Below are 24,475 nucleotides of genomic sequence, written 5' to 3' on the forward strand. Positions count from 1 at the left end.
AAAAAAATAAAAAAAAAAAAAAAAAAAAACAACCTTGGAGATCAGGAGCCAACCAATGTACAGTCTGTAAAGAGGAGGGTAATTACAGAGAGAAATGTTCCTAATATTTCCAAGAGAAGCCACATGGCCAGTAAGACCCTCACCCATCCAGGCAGATGGTACAACTGGTAGAGGAAAAAACAAAAGGAGTCAAGAGACCCTAAAATAATCCCTGAGGAGCTTCAATTGACCTTAACAATAAGAAGGAAAAAAGGCTGATTTTGGGCAAATGTAAGGGCTATTTTGTCTTGAATACCCAGTAGGGCAAGTATAATAAAAAGCAAATGTGTTATTACAGGGATAAAAGTCAAACAAAAAAGCCTAGATTTGACTTCAGGGATCTTAACCCCAAAGTTGGGACCCATCCCAAGACCAGTAGCATATTTCTACAAATAGACACATGCTGTGATCCAAAAATGGGCAAAGGCTTGAGAACAATAGCAGCATAGTTAATGAGTCCTCTAAACTGATTTGGGAATATCTACACAAATAACAAGCTAAAACAAACCCAGGACTCCAGTACACCCATTTAAGCATGCTATACACCTAGATTCTTGCAGGGGTTATAGAGGTAGTGACATTGCTTGTTCCCTGAGACAGCTTATTTACCATAAAGTAACACTAAAAGCTTAACTAATGCTAAACTAGGACCTTTAAAATAATAAAGACAGAGAGTGGGAAAAATTTTAAAAGATAAGGCAAGTACACTCAATGGCCTACAGTTCTTACTAAATTCCTTGGCCGTTACTTTGATCAAAAATAGAAGAGCATTAGATTTCTTATTGGCAGAAGGGGAAAGGATTTGTGCATTCTTAAACTCTACCTGTTGGATTCGGGTAACATTTCAGGACAAGCAGAGCTTAACATTAGGGAGATATAAAAGGAAATCTGATTTCCTTATATATAAAAGAAAGGATTATGGAAGACAAATAACAAATACTTCCTAATCTTATTTAGCTTCTACCATTTTTAGGACTATTAGTCCCTTACCCTATTTCTGATTTTAGGGCCTTGCCTTTTTAATATGCTTATAAAATTTGTGTCTTCCAGGCTTTACTTGTTTCCAAGTTAAGCTGACATTTCCTCTTAGTTTTCAACTCATCCCAGACTAAGTTTGCACCTCCAACTTGTGCCCTTTAGTTCAGGCAGGGAGAGATTTTATAATCTCCAGGGATAGGTAGGATCAACACCCATGTATAGGTCTAAAGTAGCTATAAGAGGACTGAGAAGATTTTGTCCTTTTCCCCTTAGGAAGAAGAATAAAATCTATCAGGGGAGAATGAGACAGACAGGGACCATTATAGGGACAAGAAAACAGATAAGATCTGAGGGTAAAAACCTTTTATTAGAAGTCTTTTCCTACTCTTCAACTCTTATAATGTATGGAATTTGCCTTTTCTTTCTCTCCTATTCTTAATAATAAATCAGAGACCAGATGTAGGATGGCACCTAGAAACCTCCAAGGATCTTTCCCATCTCAGCTACTTGATAAAAAGCTGGCCTTTTCTTCTTTTGATTTTTCTGTCCCTTCAATACAGTCTCCCCCTGTCCTTAGGTAAAACTCCCCAAACAGTCTTGCTTGTATATTTGTACTCTCTGCCTAATTTTCTTTCTACTGTTGGTGGGTCAAAAGTTCCCATTTCTAGTACCATAAACACATACAAGTAGCCTGTAAGTTCAGGAAATGATGAATTCAGTAACTTTATCTCAGGTGGTTGATGTACATTGTAACTGTATAAGGAAGGGATAGAATATGCAGTGTTTCTTTAATGGGCATAAAATTTTTTAAAAAATATTTATTTTTTAGTTGCAGTTGGATACAATACCTTTATTTATTTATTTATTTATTTATATGTGGTGCTGAGGATCAAACCCAGGTCTATGCATTATCTCACTATATGTATTAGAACAGATAGACACTATCATCAGCTTAATATATAATTAGAAAACTAAACACTAAACTTGGATCCAAGATCATACATGACAAGTTGGAGCCTAAATTGGAATTCAAATCTGACTGACTCAAAAGAGTCCATTCTCTTCTCCAAAAAGCCCAACTACAGTTTCCCTTTTTTGGGAGGACATCATATCCCCATCCATTCATACTAGCTACTTAAACCCCTCAAAATATAGACATGAAATAAACATATGTTTTTAATAGAACCTTAACATAAATCTGAATATAAGAAGAAAAACGACAGCTTACTTGATTTACTTATTGACTTATTGATCATTGCTTCCCATTTACAGAAAAGATGGCAAACCCCTAAACTGTAAAGTGTGCAATACCTATTAGGTTATTCCACTTTAACTCTCCCTAAGTCTCCAGGAGAATCAAATACAAATTTATCAGCAGAAGGGGTTGAAAAAAAGTAAAACAGAAACTAACATCAAAGAAGAGTCCTAATCTCAGACAACAAAGTAAAACAATCTAGAAGTAGCCAATTAAAATTATTATGGCTAGCACTGGAATTGTAGCTCAGTAGCAGTGTGCTTGCCTGGCACAAGTGAGGCACTGGGTTCAGTCCTCAGTACCACATAAAAATAAATAAATAAAACAAAGGTATTGTTTCCATCTACAACTAATTTTTTTTTTAATTATTATGGCTGGAAAAAAAAATAAGGAATGTGCCCTAAACCAGCCCTAGCCCCAAAATTGTCTGTCTAGAAATAATCTGATGATTATAGATTTTTAAAATACTAATCTGTATAGAACAGATTTTTTTTTAACAACTGGCTTAAAGAAGTTCTTGCCTCCTTTTTCATTATAGAGGTAATACATCCTCCTTACCAGGGAAAACATCAATTAAAATTCTGGTCAACTTCTTTCCAATTATCTCATTCTATGCATTAGTGATCTGGGTTTCTTCCTTACACACAGTTACAGAACATGACTATGACTTCATATGCATTGACTTCCTTATACATAATCATAGTATGTTCTCCTTTATTTAATTAACATTAGAAGCATGTTGGTCCTCATCAAAATTCATTTTATAATTATACTTTTTTTCCTTTTTGTAATGCTGGGGAATGAATCTAGAACTTCATGCATACTAGGCAAGCACTATACTACTGAGCTACATCCCCAATCCTTAATTGTACTGTTTTATGTCTAGATTATACTTATAATGTTTTATTGTTTAACTTCAGTTGTAAATAAACACACTGTTTCTATTTTTTCATTATTCTAAATAATATTGTGACAAAAATCTCTACAGCTTCTTTTTACATTTGGGATCATATTCTTATGATAAGCTCCCAGATATGAACTAAGTGGTTGTAAAAAAATTTAAAGGACAGAAAGAAAATTATAAGTCACTATTAAATGATAAAGGAACTATATACAAATCAATATGATAAATATAACATAAAATGATATCCTAAGAAGCATAAAAAGTGATTATCTATTAACACTAAAATTTTGGTTGATTGGTATTTTTTTACTAATACTTTTCTGTGCTAAGTATTCTATAATTAATTCACATTTCTTATGTAATTACTTAAGTCATTTCTTTAATAATAAAAAGTTCCCTAAGCAGAAAGCTTCTACTTCAAGAAGGTGGGGGATATGGTCAATTGCTATTATATTACAATTAAAACACAAGCAGAAGTAAAGACATTCCCTCAAGACCCAGGCCAATTTTGTTGTTGTTTTGTATTTGTGTTTCTCTCTACTTTTCTCATCCTTATCTCATTTCTGAAGTTTTAGTGACATACAAATTAAGAAAAAAGGGGAAAAAAAAAAGGTGCATGCTTCTGAGAAGATGTTTCTTTCCAGCCTTGTCTCCATACTCATTCTCCCAAAATATTTAAGGACACACAGCTCTTTTCCTTTCTTCCCTTCTCCCTAACTATTCTATTATAGAATTGCTTATTTAGCTAAAACATTAATTTTTACAGGCACTCAAATTCAATGAGCTCTCATACAAGCAAAGGAACAGATATATGCCATTTTAAGGGCTACAGTGCTTGGATTAGAAGACTACAGTTTGGATGAAAAGACTATCAAAACTTAATTCAAGCTTATTTCTTATTCTCCAAGTTGAACAGTAATGGTGAAATCTCTTCTAGATCACCAACATGAGCACAAATCATAACTTGGTCATACAGGTCACATATACCTTCCATGGCCATTTCCCCCCCTTTCGAAATGAATATCTTGGAAAGACATTAAAATTTTGGTCACTATTCAGAACTAGGTCTCCTCGCAGATAAAGCTAAAATAGGAACTAAGCTTAAAGCTTGAGAAAATAAATGAGACACAAAGGGATAATGAAAAAATTTGGAAGAAACATTCAGAATATACATATGACTAGATAAAGAAGATAGCTAAGAATAAGAAATTAAGAGCAAAAGGGACATGTCTAAGGGGTAATAATTAATAACTTTACTAAATATATTATCGTTATCAGATAGAATGTAATTATGAACAAAGACAAAAAATCAGGGTACAATAACCCTAATAAAATTCTTTATTACCTTTCTAATTTACTGTAGAGTGCACACAATACATCATACTTCTTCAACAGTCTTGACACAGCATTATCAACTTTCGTACTGGTATCAATTTCTTTTAGTAAGTCAAAGAATTTATAGACACTACAAAGTAAAGAATAAAAAAAATCAATCTAACTGTCAAAATTTGTTTTATTTCATTTTCAAAGAAGATACATATCAATGCAAAGGATTATTAGCTCTATTCCAAATTATTATCATGTGCTTTAGAAAGAATTATTTTTTGCATTTTACTAGAATTTAAAGAGGAAAAAACTAGCCTTCAACCCATGTCCTAACATCTACCTACCTATACTTAAATCAACTTAGGGTTGAGAAAAAAAAAGGGGGGGTGGTGGTTATGAAGGGACACATGCATTTATATTTATTTGTAAATCTATCTGTATGGATTTTTTTAAATTGAAGTTGTCTTTTCAATTAAAAACACAAAAATTATTCATATTAATGTGTACCATGTGATGTTTCAATACATATACACATTGTATAATGAGGTTAAATATATCTATCGCCTCAAACATTTATCACTTCTGTATGGTGAAAACATTCAAAATTCTTTCTTCTAGCTTTCTGAGATATACTGTACATACGTAATCACTATCTATAGTCACCCTATATTTGTACAATTTAAACATCATGAGTTTCTAGAATGCACAAGGCCTTAGATTCACTTCAATTTATCTGATTTCAACACAAAATCATATTACAATTAAAACACAAGAAGTAAAGACATTCCAAGTGTTTAGTGTTTAATCTACCCATAAGTAACCACCATCCATCTCTAAAGTCACCTACTCCCCCATGTGGACACTCTCAGACTGACTCCATTTTCTGGATGGCCCACCCCTTCAAGTGGACATCTACTTCAGCCTGGTACTTTGACTCCCCACACTAGGTTGCCCTCCCTTGTATTTAACTCTTAGACTGGCTGCCCATCTATTCTGCTTGGTATCTGACATTACATACCAAACAGCTCCCATTAGGTTGCCCCTCACATATCCATGTGGACACCCTTCCCCATGTGGATCCCTTCTTTGGCTCTGACATCTTCTCTAGGTCCCTTTTTGGCTCTGATATCTTCTCCAGGCCCCTCAATATTCCCCTGACACAGATACACACATGACACATTCTTTGCCCTACCAATGGTTTTAGGACTGAATTATTGGAGAAGGGAAAAGTAAAGCTGATGAAAATTTTAATTTGATTAAATAATGACTTTAGGTCACTCATTATTGTTTTCTATAAAAATTAATCTTTGAAACATCAGTAAATACATTTTTAATAGGGCATTCAAGATAGCAATTATCAACTGCATCTCATACACTAATTTCTAACTAATTTTGCATAAATAATTAGGCCAAAGCAGCTAAATGAACCAAAGAATTTTCACTGGATCCAATTACAGGCTGCCCAGCAACCAAAGAAAGCTTCACCTAAACCAGGTGCAATGGTGCACACCTTTAGTCCCAGCATTTTGTGGAGACTGAGGTGGGAGGACTATTTGAGTCCAGGAGTTTGAGATAAATCAGGGCAAAACAGTGTGACTTCATTTTTAAAAAGGAGGGGGAAATAAAAAAGCTTCAGTTAATCAGCAGGTGGACCAGAATCCCAAAAAAAGTTATTAAAAGTTCCCATCCTATATAAGGAATGTGGGCAGCCACACAAGTTTTATGGAAAAGCAAATAAAGATGGAGTAGAAATGATAGAAAAAAGAGAATATCAGGATGTTGATTAGAAGATAAAAGAGAATGGAGTAAATATGCAGTGTCCAGAGGAAAAAAAATCAGCTTTAGAATAGTATTTATTTTGACATGGTCTCTGCCCAGGCTGGCCTCAAATTTATAATCCTCCTGCCTCACCATCCTGAGTTGTTGGGATTACAGGTGTGTGCCATCATGTGTGGCCCCAGAATAGAATTTATTAAAGAACCACACTCAGTTTCTGCTTTTATAAAGTATAACAGCTATCTGTCCGTGGAGTACCACAAAAACTGAGTTGTTGTAACAAAGTCTTCTTTTTATAGGGTAACTTAAGAGAAGGAGAAAAGGAAGGAAGAGAGGGAGAGAACAGAGTGTTAATGCCTGTAGTTCTGGATTTAACTCTATGAACTATTTATGTTATTTCTATTATTTTGCATATTTATGAATACACAATGCCTTTGTTTCCACATTTTATTTAAAGATAGTAAAAAAGTGTCATAATATATAACAATTTAATCTAACTCATTTAAATAATACACCAATTATGTTTAATTCAAGAAGAAACATACAGCCATCCAACTGTTCAAATTATTTACTATTGTATTCCGTAAATATGCTGAAAATGAATGACTCAGAGTCCTGGAAGATTTCTCAACACAAAGTTCGTGAATCACTGGAAACAAATTAATACACTCTTCTAAATCTTATAAACTCAACAAAATATTTATTAAGTAATTACCAAGTCAAGTACTACTGTACATACAGTAGTCTAAATACATAGTAGACTGAAAATGTATGTAATTATAATAACTACTATATTAAAATCTTAAATCTTAATAAATCTTCTCTAAATTCTTTAAAAGATATCACTTTATAAAGGTTTTAATATATAATAAACCTATTTTATAGATCTTTTCTTTTTTTGTCCAATTTATCAACAACTATAATTAAGTCTATAGATGAACAACAAGAGACAAAAATTTTGCCAGGACACAAATTACAAAATTTTTAAGAGATGCAGCATGGGCTGGGGATGTGGCTCAAGCGGTAGCGCGCTCGCCTGGCATGCGTGCGGCCTGGGTTTGATCCTCAGCACCACATACAAACAAAGATATTGTGCCCGTCGAAAACTAAAAAAAAAAATAAATAAATATTAAAAAATTCTCTCTCTCTCTCTTCTCTTTAAAAAAAAAAAGAGATGCAGCATGAATAAGCTTTCATTAAAGGATCCTTGAGAGAATGACAATTTACTATTTGACCTATTCCTTTATGTTTTACTTAATTTTAGCATTTCTTTTTAATTTCCTAAGTCTATTAAGAGTCCAAAAGTAGTTTTCTTTAAAAGCAGAGGCCTAAATTTATGTAAGAAATTTTACCTTGTTTCTATGTTTTTCTGCAGCTCAGTGAAAGTGAATGGCATCTCATCTAGGTCAACTGCTGCAATAAAGATACAGATTCCCCACAGTTCTTTTTTCTTTTGAATATAACCTTCCTAGGAACAACAAAAAAAGTTCAAATATTTCATTAACTCATTCACATATTAGATGCTCTATCAAAAAGTATTATATGTGGATTTCTTCTTATTCAGCTAACAAAATAAATGTATTTTAAAATCCTTATAATGGCATATAATGAAAATATTTCATTTTACTTAATAAAACATTCAAATTTTAGATTATAAAGCAAAAAACTTATAAGAAAGATCAGAATATGAATTGTTGGTCTCTATGATAGAAACTTCCAATTCATAGCAGCTTCACTCATAATAGCCCCAAACTGGAAACAACCCAAATTTTAAAAAGTAAATAAATAAACAAATTGTAATATATCCATACAATAGTGTTACTGGACAATTGGAGAAGTCCTAATAAATTTAACAACACAGATAAGCCTCAGTATTATTATGCTGAGAAAAAGCCAGATACAAAAGGATATATTATATAATTCCTTTCATATGAAATTCTAGAAAAGGCAAAACTAATCTTTAAGGTCAGAAAGTAGATCAGTGCAGAGGTATGAGGGAATGACTGAAAAAAAGAACAAGATAACTTTCTGTTTGATCAGAAACTTCCATATCTTCATGTGGTGAGTACATGAGTAAATATATTTGTCAAAATTTATTGAATGGTATTCTTAGAATTGATATATTTTAGTTAAGTGCCATGGTACATGACTGCAATCCCAGCTACTTGGGAGGCTTAGGCAGGAGGATAGTAAGTGCAAGCCCTGCAACTTAGCCAGTCTATCTCAAAATTTTTTTTTTAATTATATTTTTTAAAAAGGGCTCAGGACATAGCTCAGTAGCAGAGCACCCTGGGTTCAATCCCCCATACTAGAAAAAAAGAGTTCTTTTTAAAATTATTTTAATGTGTGCAAATTATCTGGATTTTATTTTATTCTGGAAATATGTTACAAACTCTTTCTGAAACTGAACATAAAAAGAGCACTGCTTCATTTTTTTGACAACTGTTAAATATCTATTTTAATAAAATAAATGAACATCAATTTATGTGTATGTTAATATTAGTATAGTCAATTTCTCTGGAACTACTAATATGTGAAAAGTTGCCTCTATGATAGAAACTCCCCATGTACATGCTTTTTGAATTTTTATGCCTATTTCTTACCATGTTTTTGGTTTGCTGCTTTTCCCTCAGGTACCATTAGGTGAACTTAACTGCTTTCAATGTGTCTGTTGCAATTCCAGTCTTTTTTCTTTGTCCTAATCTTTAGGAAATGAAGTAACTACAGCTGTTAAAATTTAGTATATTGTTTATTCACTTTTTTCAAAACATCAAATTTTATTAGGACACAGTCCACAAAATCCAATACATGATAATTTGATATGTAAAATGCCTAAATGACATGTTCTATCAGATTTTTTAGGATTTGAAGAATTTTCCTAAGAGGAAAATGTGATCTTTATTTCAGATATGGTTTATCTTTTAATTTTCTTAAATAGCATGTTTCAAAGAGCAGAAGCTTTAATCTTGATTAACCTCATTAATTTTTTTCTTCCATGGATCATGCTTTTTTCAATGTAGTATCTAGGAAATCTTTGTGTAACACAATCTGTTACCTCCTAGTTCTAGGGGTCTGATTCATTTTGAGTTAAATTTTTAAAAACGGTGCAACATAGGAAATAAACTTTTTACATATAGATATCTGTTCCTGTTTGTTTGTTGCAAAATATCCTTTCTCTGTTGAATTACCTTTTTACCTCTGTAGGAAATCAATTGATTGTACACATGTGGGTCTCTTTCTGGATTATCCCTTGTGCATGTGTGTTTGTTGTTGTTTAAGGCATTATAGTCATACTTAGTTTTCTAATACATTTTGACAAAGTCATATATGTATAGAATTTGATTTATTCCATTTCAGTCTCCATTCCCCCTACCTTTCTCTTCCCTTTTTCCCCTACTTTGCAGATCTTCCTTTCACTCAAATGATCATCCCTATCTTTATCATATCTGATCCCACCCTCATTTTTTCCCTTATTTTGCTCTAGCTTCCACATTTCTCTCAAACTATTTGACCCTTGGTTTTCTGAGTATGCATTATTTCACTTAGCATGATGTTACCCATTTCCATCCTTTTATGGCAAATTCTGTAACTTAATCTTCTTTATGGCTCAGTAAAACTCCATTGTGTATATACACAAGATTTTTTTAATCCATTCATCTATTGACACATATCTGGGCTAGTTCCATAATTTGGCTATGGTGAATGGTGCTGCTATAAACACTAAGGTAGCAGTAACACTATAGTATGCTGATTTTAGTTCTTTTGCATAAATACGAAGAAATGGGATAGCAGGGTCAAATGGTAGTTCCGTTTTTTGTTTTCTGAGGAATCACCATATTGCTTTTTAGAGTGGTTATACCAATTTACAGTCCCACAACAGTATAACTTTTGCTCCACATCCTCATCAGCATTCATTATTATTTGTGTTCTTGATAACTGCCATCCTGACTGGAGTGAAATGAAATCTTAGTTTTGATTTATATTTCCCTAACAGCTAGAGGTGTTGAACATTTTTCATATATATGGAGCCATTTGCATTTCTTCTTTTAAGAAATGGATATTTAGTTCTTTTGCCCATTTACTGATTGGGTTATTTGGGGTTTTTTATATTAAGCTTTCTGAGTTCTTTATATATTATGTATATTAATCCCAAGAGGGGTAACTGGCAAAGATTTTCTCCCATTCTGTGTCTCCCATTCTCTCTTCACACTCTTAATCATTTCCATTACTGTGCAGAAGCTTTTTAATTTGATGACAGTCCACTTATCAATTCTTGGTTTTATTTCTTGAGCTTTAGGGGTCATATTAAGGAAGTCAGTGCCTACAAGAATATGATGCAGTGTTGACCCTATGTTTTCTTCTAGTAGTTGCACGATTTCTGGTCTAATTCATAAACCTTTGATCTACTTTAATTTGTCTTCTCTGAAAGAAGACTCTTGTTTCATTCTTCTACATACGGCTAACCAGTTTTCCCATTACCAACATATATTCTTGGCATCTTTGTCCAGTATCAGATCACTGTAAGTATGTGGGCTTGTCTCTATTTTACATTCTATTCCATTGATTTTCATGTCTATTTTGATGCCAATACCATGCTGGTTTTGTTACTATAACTCTATAAAAAAAACTGGAGATCGGGTATTGTGAATGACCCCTGCCTCATTCTTCTTGCTGAGGATTGCTTTGGCTATTGCAAGTCTTTTATTCTTCCAAATGAATTTAAGTACTGGTTTTTCTAGTTCTGTGAAGAATATCATTGGATATTGATGAGAATTGCATTGAATCTGTATATTGCTTTTGATAGTATAGACATTTTAACAATATTAATCTTGTCTATCCAAGAACATGGGAGGTCTTTCCATCTTCTAAGGTCTTCCTCAATTTCTTTCTTCAGTGTCTTATAATTTTCATCGTAGAGATTTTTCACTTCCTTGATTAGATTAATTTCCAGGTTTCTGTTGTTTTTGTTTTTGTATTAGGGGCTATTGTGAAACGGATGGTTTTCCTGATTTCTTTCTCAGCTGAATAACTATTGGAGTATGGGAAAGCTATCAATTCATGAATGTGATCTTGTATCCTGCTATTTTGCTGAATTCACTCATCAGCTCTAGAAGTCTTCTGGTAGAATTTTTTGAGTCTTCTACATATAGGATCATGTCATCAGCAGAAATAGTTCGGTTTCTCCTTTTCCTATTTGTATCCTTTTACCTTCCTTCTCTTGCTGATTGCTCTGGCTAGAGTTTCAAGAACTATATTAAATAAATAGAAGTGGTAAGAGAGAACATCATTGTCTTGTTCCTGAGTTTAGAGGAAATGCTTTTAGTTTTTTTCCATTCAATGATGTTGGCTTTGGGTTTTTCATATATAGCCTTTATAATATTGAAGTAATTTCTTCTATCCCTAGTTTCTCCAGTATTTTTAACATGAATGTGTGCTGTATTTTACCAAAGGCCTTTTCTGCGTCTATTGAGATGATCATATGATGCTTTTCCTTAATTCTATTTATGTGAATTATATTTACTGATTTGTGTATGTTGACCCAATCTTGCATTCCTGGGATAAAAACCACTCAATCATGGCATATTAACTCCTTGATGCGTTTTTTAATGTGGTGTGATATTTTCTTAAGTTTTTAATTAGCAACAGTTGCACCTCGGAAAAAACCTCATTGGCTACAATACTGCCAAAGCACAAAGCTCTGCTATTTTCTTAAGGATTTTGCATTTATGTTCATTAGGGATATTGGTCTGTAGTTTCCAGGTCTTGCTATGTTGCCAAGGCTGGCCTTGAACTCAAAATCCTCCTGTCTCAATCTCCCTGCTCACCGGATTTACAAAAATGTGCCACCTTCTGTACCCTCTTTCTGGATTTTCTGTTCTGTTCCATTGATCTACCCGTCTTCCTTTTCACCAGTAACCACCGATGTCTTGATTACTGTAGCTTTGTATTTCTTGTCCATTTTTAATTGAGTTAATTCAATATTTTTCTATCTGAAAGGCAATATCAACTTTTATTCTTCTTGTATGAATTCAAAGACTAAAGACTAGAGTTAACACTGGCTCAACATAGACATGCAAGGTCACACACCTAAAAACCAAATTTCCTAACACTCAATTTAACATTATCCCATTTCTTTAAGTATTTTCCTTATTATAATTCTTAACATTTTCATTATTGAAATCTTTAATCTCATCACCTTCACCAAGAAGTCTATGTTCTTAACTTTGATTTTTATTTCTATTTGATTGAAAAGGTTGAAGAGTCACTACTTAAAGCCTCAAGTTATTTTTAATTCTTTTCCACATCAAGTTATTTTTAATTCCATTTACCTTCTAGTTTTCCCCAAAATGACTATGCATTTTATCTCTGAAAATTCACCTATAAATTTCTTCTTTTCTGATTTTGACAAATGGACATTCTTCTCCATTCTCAAAACTCTGAATTCCTTCCACTTTAGATCACATTGTCAGCATCCCCCTCGATTTTACTAATTCCTCCTGTCTTTTGAAATTTCTCTAAAAGTTCTCTCGGTTTCTTTCTCTGCTTTCAAATAAACTTACATCACCCTTAAAAAAACAAACAAAATAAAAAAACAAGGATGTAGCTCAGTGGTAGAGTATTTGCCTAGCATGCATGAGGCCCTGGGTTCAATCCCCAGTACCACCAAAAAAAGGGTAAAACAAACATAACATCTTTCTACTTCTGGACAGTATTTAGCCACTGTCCTTACTGCATATACAAACTCCCCCTCACTAAACACACCCACCTCTTACTATTCATATACAAAACATATACATTCTCATAGGGTACACACACTGAATCTCCTAACACACACCTCTCTCACAATACTATTTTACCAGAGTTCTTCTCTAGGTCTTCAAAGGTCTCAATGCAATATTTAACACCATTAACAATTTTTCTCCTTCAGTCCCCGTAAAACTTCTTTCCTTAGTTCTAATACCCTTATCCCCAATTGTATTTCACAACATTTTCAGTGCTTCTTAACTTCAAGGGCTGTTTTTCATCATTCTCTTTTTCTCAAGAATCTTATCCACTCCCCTAGCATCTCCATCATCCCCATTACAGGCGGTTCATATGTCTCATTCTGCTTCACCAACTGATTATTCTTTTAAGTTCCAGGCCTTATTTTCCAATTCACAACCTAAAATCCGTAACTGATGTTTTTCTTGAAAATTTATATGAAAGGCAGCTCAGAATATTAGTGTAAAATTTCTTTTAAAAAAAGCAATTTTTATTCAGCCAAAACAATCACCAAAAGACAGTAAAACTTGGGAGAAATATGGACAAAGAACAAGCATTTTGCAAATAAAAAATAGTACTTTTCAACAAACATACTTTTGTATGCTTGTATTATTATATTGTATTATATTTTGTTTGTATTTAAAAATGCCAAAACTCAGAATAGTATCAACTGAACCATGTTTTGTTAATATGTATCAAAATCCTTAAAAATTTCGGTTTAATATCAAAAAACTTATTGACTTAAAATAATTAAAGAGTCGGGATTTAATGTAAAACATTCGAAGAATCATTTAAATAGTAAAAATAGTGGGAGATTCTTAAATATCTTAAAATACAATAATGAAATAAATGTTGTAGCCATGTCATAGAATAACTTAAGACTCCTAAAACATGTCCTGTTTTAGGAGTCCTAATTTTCAAAGAAAATTAGAAGAACACAGAAAAATATCCAAGATAAAATGTTAAGGAAAAAAAGGAAACAGAATACAAAATTATTTGTATATATTTATTCCAATTTTGTGGAGGGAAAAAGGTAAGAAAGGAAATGCAAAAAAAATACATATTGAAATGTTAATGTTTAGCTCTAGAGTTGGTAAAATAATCTGTGGTTTTCATTTTCTTCATTAATCCTAGATATATTTTCTAAATTGCCTACAACTGTAAACAGGAGAAAAGTGAAGTCACTAAAAAAAAAAAAAATGCTAAATTTATTTAAAGCAGGAAAGAAAAATGAAGAACGTTTCCTCAAAATCTTTAAAATATCAAGTGTATATGCATTAAAATTTAAATAAAGAACTACAATCAACCTTTGAAGAGTTTACCTTCATTTGAACCACCCTAATGATAACCCCTAATTAGTGACAATTTATACATACTTGTTTTGTAACACATTTACTTGTAAAATAGCTCCACCAAGTGGTGACATAAATCATCATGTAAACACACTACATACTACTTAAACTATCATAATGTGAACTGAATTGAATCAACAAGTTAAAATAATATTTTCTCCCGTCTATATTTTTGAAATAAAAGAAGATAAGCCACTAGAAATATATTCTCCATGTCAGGATAAAAAGGACACATCTTTACACATAATTCACGAGACTAATGAATGACTAGCAATATGGTTCAATGTATCACAGAATGGTAGTACAACAAAATAGGAAAAGGAACTGCCTATATCCTCTATGCCTAGATTTCCTTCTCACCTAGGTTTGATGTATGAACATTAAGAATAACATGTTAATATGCCAGAAAATCTCCCCATGCTTGTTTAGCATCATCTGACAACATTCTAATATTGGTCACAGAAGCAAAATGCAGAAGTAGCACATGAAAAGGAATGCATAAACTAACTCTTGTCTGAACTCAATTACATTTTTAACAGGACATGCTTGGGTAAACAACAGCTGAATCAACCATTCAGTTACATAACAACTTTGTGGGGAGAGTGATTATACTCCCATAAAAAATATACCTGGCAAGTTCAGATTTACTTGGATATCTGCCCAAAAGATGAGCACCTAAGACTCTTTCCTTTGAGAACACCTACAAAAGTAGATGCACAGGACTGTCTAAGCATAACTGAACTGGCAGTCACTTGCTTGTTCATTTGTTCCTACTCAATTAGTCTACAAACATTTTGAAGACAGAATATTATATTTAATTTACTATTGTACTCTAAGAGCCTAGTACCACCAACTTGTGATAAATGATTTTTTTAAGTTTTGGCAAATGACCATATTCTGATGTAGGATGGAATGGCTTTTGACTTTTGACTTTTTTTTCTTTTTCTTTTTTCTTTTCTTTCTTTCTTTCTTTTTTTTTAAGTATGGACAGAGAAACTAGCAGTAATTGAAACCACAAAGTGTAAAATAAGATTTTGGTTCTACTAATTTCTTAAGATCCCATTCACAAACTGATGACAAACTAGTAGTATCAGCAAGAGTAACTCACACAAAGAAATAATATCACAGACCTCATTTTCTATACAGATGATATGTAACTGACTTGGAAATTAGGGATTTTACCATTTCAGGTAATATGTTTAAGTCTTTAATCCATTTTGATTTTTGTGTGGGGTCAGATAAGAATCCAATTTCACTTCTTTCCATGTGAATATCCAGTTTTCCTAGCACCATTTATTGAAAATACTATCCTCCCCCACCCACTACCACCACTCTGATGTGTATTCTTGTGCCTCTGTCAAAAATTAGTTGACCATGTATGTTTGGGTCTATTTCTGGGCATATCTTTATGTTCTATAATATTGGTCTATGTGTCTGTTTTCATGCTGGTACTATACTCTTTTTTTCCCTTCTATGTGCACATTTATTTCCTACTGAAAATTAAAACAGCACATCAAAATTTCCTTTTATGGCAACTCAATTTTTTGAAAACCAGAAAATTGAATTATCTACTCTAATTATTACACTCTAATCAAACTATCCAATATTCTCTTAACATCTCTTCCAGTTCCTGAGTTTTATTTCACAGATTTCAGGCTTTTAAAATCCAAGGGAAGATTTGAGACCTATTGGTACTTCTTTGAGTCAAACAAAAAAAAATAAAACTTAAGTATATTGAAGTCATTTATGTACATTTTAACTGCTCAGATTCCTTATAAATTACTGGCATTAAGAGATGGCTTAAAGCATGAAGAGATCCCCAACACCAAAATAAATAAATAAACAAACAAACAAATAAATAAATTTTGGATGCAAAAGAATAAAGATATCACAGAACTCATACATAAGCTATTCAAAATCATTAGTATGCAGTCTAAGCATAGTGTGCCTAAAATTACCATCATGAAGAACAAATACAATTTACGCCTATATTGACTCTGTGTCATAATCATACCCTATTCTAGCATTCTCAGAAGGATCCCATCCATGATATACACAAAAACTGCAGGTACATTTGAATGGTACAGTTAGTGATTCACTCTGAACTCCCTTAAGACTGTTGTCTCTTCGTTGTTCTCTTTCAAGACTTAAGAGATATCTCCATTTTGCCACCTGTTCTTTCCATGCCAATAACAATGTCTAGACTCCTCACCGCCACCTGTTGGGAAAGCCACTCCTGACCTCCCATAAGATCCTCTCACTTCTGTCCTGCAGTTGGGGTGGACCTTCTGGCAGAGGGGAAGGGCATTTAGCACAAGGATTCAGAGTTAAGTCATGAAGTTGCTTTACTAGCATTTCTGAACTGACCAGATGAGAGTCCATTGAATTTTCTTCATTTCAGACATCGGAAAAGACTCCTGGGTCGAGGTTGGGTTAAATTTTTGCAATGGGTCCATTGGGAGGTGAACAGAACCCTCAAAAAAGTTGTTCCCACTGTTACTTGGGAGGAAAAAAAAACTGTACTATACTCTCTTGATTACCATAACTTGTTAACTGATTTTTAAATCAGGAAGTATGATGCCTCCAACCTTGTGTTTCTGACTCAATCTTGCTTTTGCAGTTTCTGTACAGCAAAGGAAACAATCAACAGAGTGAAAGGACAGCCTACTAAATGGGAAGAAATCTTTGTCAGCTGTTCATCTGAGAGAGGAATAATATCCAGAGTATTTGAAAAACTCAAAAAATTTAACACCAAAAAAACAAGTAATCCAATCAATAAATGGGCATATGAGCTGAGCAGACACTTCTCAAATGAAAAAGTATAAATGGTCAAAAATTATATGAAAAAAAAATGCTCAACATCTTTATAGTCATCAAGGAAATGCAAATCAATTACACTGAAATTCTAGCTCACTGCAGTCAGAATGGCCATTGTCAAGAAAAGAAAAATTAACAAATTCAGGCAAGAATATGAGAAAAAAGAATCCTTAGACTGTGGGACTGTAAACTGGTATAGTCACTGTGGGAATAAAAATAGAACTACCATATGATCCAGCTACCACTCTTGGATATATACCCAAAGGAATAAAAATCTGCATACAATAGAGATGCCTGGTTACCTATATTTATCACAGTGCTATTTACAATAGCCAAGTTACAGAATCACCCAAATGCTGAATGGATAAAGAATGGATGAAGAAAATATGGTATATACACACAATGAAATATTAGTCAGTAAAAACAAAATCATTCATTCTTAGGAAAATGGATGGAAGTGGAGATAATTATGTTAAGTGAAATAAGTCAAACTGAGAAAGACAAGTATCACACGTTTTCTCTCATGTGAGGAATCCAAAAAAAAAAATAATGACAACAAAGTAGAATGGGGACTATTAGGAAAGGAGAAGGGGACTGGATGTCAACAGAGAGTAAAGAAGGTAAACAAAAAACAGTATGCATATTCCTCAGAAAACTTAGAATGGAACTGGAACCACCTTTTGACTCAGCTATCCCACTTAGCATAATACAGTGATGCAGCCACATCAATACTTAACAGCGGCTCAATTTACAATAGCTAAGCTATGGAACCAACCTAGATGCCCTCCAACAGATGAATAGATAAAGAAAATGTGGTATATATACACAATGGAATATTATTCAGCCATAAAGAAGAATGAAATTATGGCATTTTCCAGTAAATGGGTGGAATTGGATACTATCATGCTAAGTGAAATAAGCCAGTCACAAAAAAACAAAGGCCAAATGTTCTCTCTGCCATTCGGATGCTAACACACAATAAGGGGTAGGGGAGGGGAAAGAGAAGTTCATTGGATTAGACAAAGGGGAATAAGGGAAGGTGAGGGATAGGAATAGGAAAGATAGTAGAATGAATCAGACATAACTTTCCTATTTCATATATGAATACACAACCAGTGTAACTCCATATCATGTACAAGCACAGGAATGGGAGATTATATTCCATGTATATATAAAATGTCAAAATACATTCTACTGGGCTGGGGTTGTAGCTCAACGACAGAGCTCTTTCCTAGCATGTGTGAGGCACTGTGTTTGATTCTCAGCACCACATATAAATAAGTAAAACTAAAAGTCCATCAAAAACTAAATAAAAAAATTTAAACAAATACATTCTACTCTCATATATAAATAAAAAGAACAAATAAAAATGTTTAAAAAATAATTAAGGGCTGGGGTTGTAGCTCCAATGGTACATCGTGTATGGCACTGGGTTCAATTCTCAGCACCACATATAAATAAGCAAAATAAAGGTCCATTGACAACTAAAAAATATATTTAAAAAAATTAGGGCTGGAGTTGTAGCTCAGTGGTAGGGAACTTGCCTAGCATGTGTGAGGCACTGGGTTTGATTCTCAGCACCACATATAAATAAATAAATAAAATACAGGTCTATCAACAACTAAAAATATATTTTAAAAATTTTTAAAAGAGGGTGAATACAATCAAAGTGAGTTATATGCATCATGAAAATTTCACAACTATTTTGTATAATTAATATGTGCTAATAATTACAATTAAAACTAATGCTTAGAAAAAGAAAAAATATGGCTTTTTTACTGGAGTCTTTGTGGTTCCATAGGAATTTTAAGGTGTTTTTTTTCCTATTTCCTTGAAAAATGCTATTGGAATTTTGATAGGGATTATACTGAATTTGTATGTTGCTTTTGATAGTATGAACATTTTAACAATATTAATTCTTCTGATCCATGAATACAGGATATCTTTTTATTTATTTGTCTTCTTCAACTTCTTTCATTAATGTTTTATAGTTCTCAGCATACAAATCTTTTACCACCCTGATTAAATTTATTCCTAAGTATTTTATTCTGTTTGCTATGGTAAATGGGATTGTATTCTTAATTTGTTTTTTGGATAGGTCATTGTTAGTTGTGTAGAAACACAACTGATTTTTGTATATTGATTCTGTATCCTACAGTTTTATTGAATTTATTTACTCTAACAGGTTTTTATTGGAGTTTTTAGTGTGTGTGTGTGTGTATGTGTGTGTATATGAAAAATATATATATATATATATTCATGTCATTTGCAAAAAGAAACAATTTTATTTCCTCCTTTTCTATGTGGATGACTTTTAGTTCTTTTTCTTGCCTAACTGCTCTAAGACTTCAAGCACCATGTTCAACAGAAGTGGCAAGACTCAGCATCTTTCTGGGAATGGTGGTGCACACCTGTAGTCACAGAGACCCTAGAGGCTAAAGCAAGAAGATCAAAAGTTCTATGCAAGCCTCAGCAATTCAGTGAGACCCTCAGCAACTCAGTGAGACCCTGATTCAAAATAAAAAGGACTTGGGGTGTAGCTCAGTGTTGAAGTGCCCCTGGGTTCAATTCCCAGTACCCTCTTCCCCTGCAAAAAGGCAGCATTCTCGTCTTCTTCCTGATACTACTGAAAAAGCTTTCACCTTTTCACCAGAGTATTTTGAGTATGCTGTTGATGGTGGCCTTATCATATGTGGCCTGTATTGTGATGAGATATATTCCTGATATACCTTTGTTGAGAGTTCTTACCATGAAAGGATATGCTTTTTCAACATCTGCTAAGATGATTAGATGATTTTTGTCCTTCATACTGTTAATGTACAATATCACATCATCCCTCAATAATCAATAAAACACCTAAGGGATCTAAGAAACATGATCACCCAATTTAATTAACGCTTTCAGAACACTCTATATGATAATAACAGAATATATATTTCCAAATATCTACAGATCATTCACTAAAATAAGCCATTTTCTGCAATATAAAATGAACCTCAACAAATTTTAAAGAGTTATAAAGAAATTAAAAAGCATAGAATTAAATAATAAGTCAGTAATGGAAATATACCCAGAAAAATAGAAAAATACTTGGGAATTAAACAATGTATTTCTAAATAATCCATCAAAAGGTCACAAGTAAATTAGAAAATATTTTTAACTGAATGAAAACAGAAACACAACATACCAAAACATGTGGAATGTGGCTAACGTAGTACTTAGAGGAAGTTTTATAACATTAACAGTTTATAGTACATAAATCTTATAATATTAAAGGATTATATATATATATATGTGTATATATATATGTTTATAAATAAAATGCACAAATCAAAGACATATCTTCTACCTTTAGAAATTACAGAAAATAAATAAATACATTAAGACTAGCTGGGCACGGTGGTGCACACCTATAATCCTATTTACTTAGGAGACTAAAGCTGGAGGATCTCATATCAAAGCCAGCCTTGGCAACTTATTAAGACCCCGTCTCAAAAAATTTTAAAAAGGACTAGTGAAGTAGCTCAGTGGTAAAGTGTCCCTGGGTTCAATATCTAGTACCACCAAAAAAAGAAAGAAAAAATTAAAACCAAATCAAGCCAGGCGCAGTGGTGCACACCTATATCCCAGTAACTCAGGAGGTTGGGGCAGGAGAATCTTTTTTTAATTGTTTTTTTATAACATTTATTTTCTAGTTGTAGTTGGACACAATACCTTTATTTTACTTATTTTTATGTGGTGCTGAAGATGGAACCCAGGGCCTCACATCTGCTAGGCACCCGTTCTACCACTGAGCCACAACCCCAGTCCAAAGGCAAGTGGATCTTGAGTTCAAAGCCAGCCTCAGCAATGGTGAGGCACTAAGCAACTCAGTGAGACCCTGTCTCTAAATAAAATACAAAATAGGGCTGGGGATGTGGCTCAGTAACTGAGTGCCCCTGAGTTCAATCCCTGGTCCCCCCCGCCACCAAAAAAATCAAATAATAAAAATATATAAATATAATAGCAAAATTCAATAAAATTGAAAACAGAAAAACAAAATCTAGGTTTTGAAAAAAATATATTAAAATCAATAAACCTCTAGGGCTGGGGTTGTGGCTCAGGGGTAGAGCACTCGCATAGCATGTGCGAGGCCCTGGGTTCGATCCTCAGCACCACATAAAAATTAATAAAATAAAGGTATTGTGTCCAACTACAACTAAAAAATATATAAATATTTTTTTTTAAATGAATAAACCTCTAGCCAGATAATCCAAGAAAAAAGAGACGGCACAAATTACCAATGTTAGCAGGAATGTGGCTACATATCCTGTAGACATTGAAAAGATAATTAGAGAAAAAATATGAAAAACTCTCTTATATACCATCAGTTAACTGGATTATACTGGCATCTATAAACTACTTCATCAAACAATATTGGAGTACAAATTCTTCTGAAGCTTACATGGAACACTCACTGAGACACACCATATCTGGGGCCATAAAATAAACCTTAACAAATTCAAAAGAATAGAAATCATACAGTGAATGCTCTGAGGCCATAATGGAATTAAACTAGCACTCAACAATTAAAAGATACAGGGAAAATCCCAAAATACTTCTAAAAATTACAAAAACTGATTATTGCTCTGAATTGAATGTAAATACAATTTGTCTACTTGTCAAATGTAGTGAAAGCAGTGTCAAGAGGGAAATTTATACATGAACTCATATATTTAAGAAAGCAGAAGATCTATAATCAACAATCTAACTTCTCCCTCAGGGAGTCAAAATAAATTGAACTCAAAGTAAGTAGAAGAAGAGAAGTAATAAAATATAGGATAGAAATGAGTAAAGCTGAAAACAGCAATGTGAGAAAATCAATGACACCAAAAGCTAGTTCTTCATAAAAAATCAATAAAATCAATAAACCTCTAGGCAGACTAAGAAAATAAAGGCACAAAATATTAATATTAGAAAAGAGGGGAAGTCATTACAGAAACTTTTAGCTTTAAAGGGATAATAAAGAAATATATAAACAACTCTATCCCCATATATTTGATAACTTAGATGAAATGACTACTTTATTTAAATATATAATCTGACAAAACTAACACAAAAAATACACCATACAATAAGCTCATATTTATAGACCCAAAATCAACAGTATCAATTATTATTTTCTAAAATAGAATGCTCCAGGCCCAGATGGGCTCACTGATAAATTTTACTAAACTACCAACATTCCTCAATTTCTTCCAGAAGACAGAAGCAGAGGAAATATTTCCTAATTCACTGTATGATTGCTGAGGACAGCATTACCCTAATGTCAAAACCAAACAAAGATATTATAGGGAAAAACAAACAAAAACTTACAGACCAATGTCACCATGAAAATAGATGCAAAAATCCTAAATTTTAGTAAAGCAAACAATGTATTAAAACCCTCAACTAGGTGGGGCTTTGCAAGGCTGGCTTAGCATTCAAATAATTAATGTAAGCTATAAAAAAATAAAAAAGAAAATTACATGATTCTATCAATAGATGCAGAAATGGTGTTTGACAAAAATCCCAATATCCATTCTTGATAAAAATGCTTAGCAAAGGGCTAGGGTCATGGCTCAGTGGTAGAGCACTTGCCTAGCATGTGTGAGGCACAGAGTTAGATTCTCAGCACCGAAAATAAAATAAAGATCCATTGATAACTAAAATAATAATTAGAAAAAAATGCTTAGCAAAAGCAAAATAAGCCAATTCCAAAACACCAAAAGCCGAATGTTTTCTCTGATATGCAGAAGCTAATTCATAATAAGGAGGTGGGGAGCTAGGGAAGAATAGAGAGACCTTAGATAAGTACAAAGGAGTGACCTTAATACAGGGGAGTGAAGGGAGGGAAAGGGGTATGGGGGTAGGAAAGATAGTAGAATGAAACAGACATTATTATCCTAAATACACATATGACTGCATGACCAGTGTTATTCTACAACATGTACAACCAGAAAAATGAAAAATTATACTCCATATATGAATATTATATCAAACTGCATAAATGTATTCTACTATCATATATAACTAATTAAAATAAATTTTTAAAAAACATTTAGCAAACTTCAAACTGAGGAAATGTTCTTAAACTTGATAAAGAACATCTATAGAAAACCTATAACTAACATCATACTTATTGATAAAAGATTAAAAGCTTTTCCTCTATAATTAGGAAGAAGGTAATTTTTAATTAATCTTTTCAATATCATACCACAGTCCTGGATAATGCAATAAAACAAAAGATGAAAATAAAAGGCATTTTTAAAATTTTATTTAAAAAAAATAAAATTGCCTTTGTTTTCAGATAATGATTATTATGTAAAAAAATTTAAAAAAAGAAACTACTAGAACTAATACCAATTATAATAAGCAATTATAACAGGGTTGCTGGAGATGGGGTTAGTATACAAAAGTCAGTTGCTTTCCTATACACCAGCAACAAAGAAGTGGACTCTGAAATAAAAATCACAATACTATGTACGTTAGCATCATAAATGAAGTATTTAATCATAAATCTAACAAAATGTACAGATCTATATGAGAAAATTACAAAATCCTAATGAAAGAAATAAAATATAAATAAATGGAGAGATATTCTATGTTCATGGATACGAAGATAATATTGTCAAGATGTCACTTACCTCAGTTTGATCTGTGGATTCAATCTCATCCCAATCAAAACCACAGCAGGTTATTTTGTGTGTATCAACAAACTGATGTTAAAGATTTACAAAGAGAGATACAAGTCACAGAAGAGCCAACACAATATTGAAGGAGAAGGTCAAAGTTGGTGGATGGTCAGCATTCAAATTCAAGACTTATTATAAAGCTATAATAGTAAAGATGGTGAAACACTGGTGAAAACTTAAACCAACAGAAAAGAAAATAGGCCCAGAAATATAGTCAACTAATCTTTGGTGAAGGAGCAATAGCAATATGATGAATAAAAGATGTCTTTTCAACAAACAGTACTGGAACACCTGGAAACCCTTGTACAAAACACACACACACACACTTCCTTATACCCTTCACAAAAATTAAAATGAATCAGAGATTGGCATCTGGTAGAATTTTACATCGGTAAAATGTAAAACTATAAAACTCCTAGAAAATAAAACAGCAGAAAATCTAGTTGCCCTTAGGGATGGCATTTTAGATATAAAACCAAGGCATTTCATAAAAGAAAAAGCTGACATGCTCTACTTCATTAAAAGTAAAAACTTTGGCTCTGAAAAATACATT

General features: G+C 32.8%; 1 protein-coding gene, 1 non-coding gene and 1 pseudogene across 7 annotated transcripts in view; 1 reads left to right on the forward strand and 2 right to left on the reverse strand.

The window, feature by feature from the left end:
* The window catches only part of Rb1 (RB transcriptional corepressor 1), a 163,609-nt gene that overhangs the window by 126,131 nt on the left and 13,003 nt on the right, over nt 1-24,475 (reverse strand). For 3 of the 6 annotated variants that reach the window (XM_048800921.1, XM_048800922.1, XM_048800920.1), the window contains exons 1-3: nt 8,882-8,987; nt 7,631-7,746; nt 4,522-4,641 (exon numbers count right to left, since the gene is read on the reverse strand). The exons of 1 other annotated variant lie outside the window; for it this stretch is intronic. In XM_048800921.1, coding sequence (XP_048656878.1) covers nt 4,522-4,641; nt 7,631-7,746; nt 8,882-8,884 — 239 coding nt within the window. In that variant the 5' untranslated portion in view covers nt 8,885-8,987. Of the gene's footprint in view, nt 1-4,521; nt 4,642-7,630; nt 7,747-8,881; nt 8,988-24,475 lie in introns of those variants that run through there. 2 more of the 6 variants (XM_015484288.2, XM_048800923.1) reach the window with 2 other exon arrangements.
* On the reverse strand, nt 11,802-11,976 carry LOC125616180 (annotated as a pseudogene).
* Trnaa-agc lies at nt 12,875-12,944 on the forward strand. The gene has a single exon. It is a non-coding gene; the product is annotated as a tRNA-Ala (tRNA).

Source organism: Marmota marmota, unplaced genomic scaffold (genome assembly GCF_001458135.2).
Source record: "Marmota marmota marmota unplaced genomic scaffold, marMar, whole genome shotgun sequence".
NCBI classification, from domain to species: domain Eukaryota; kingdom Metazoa; phylum Chordata; class Mammalia; order Rodentia; family Sciuridae; genus Marmota; species Marmota marmota.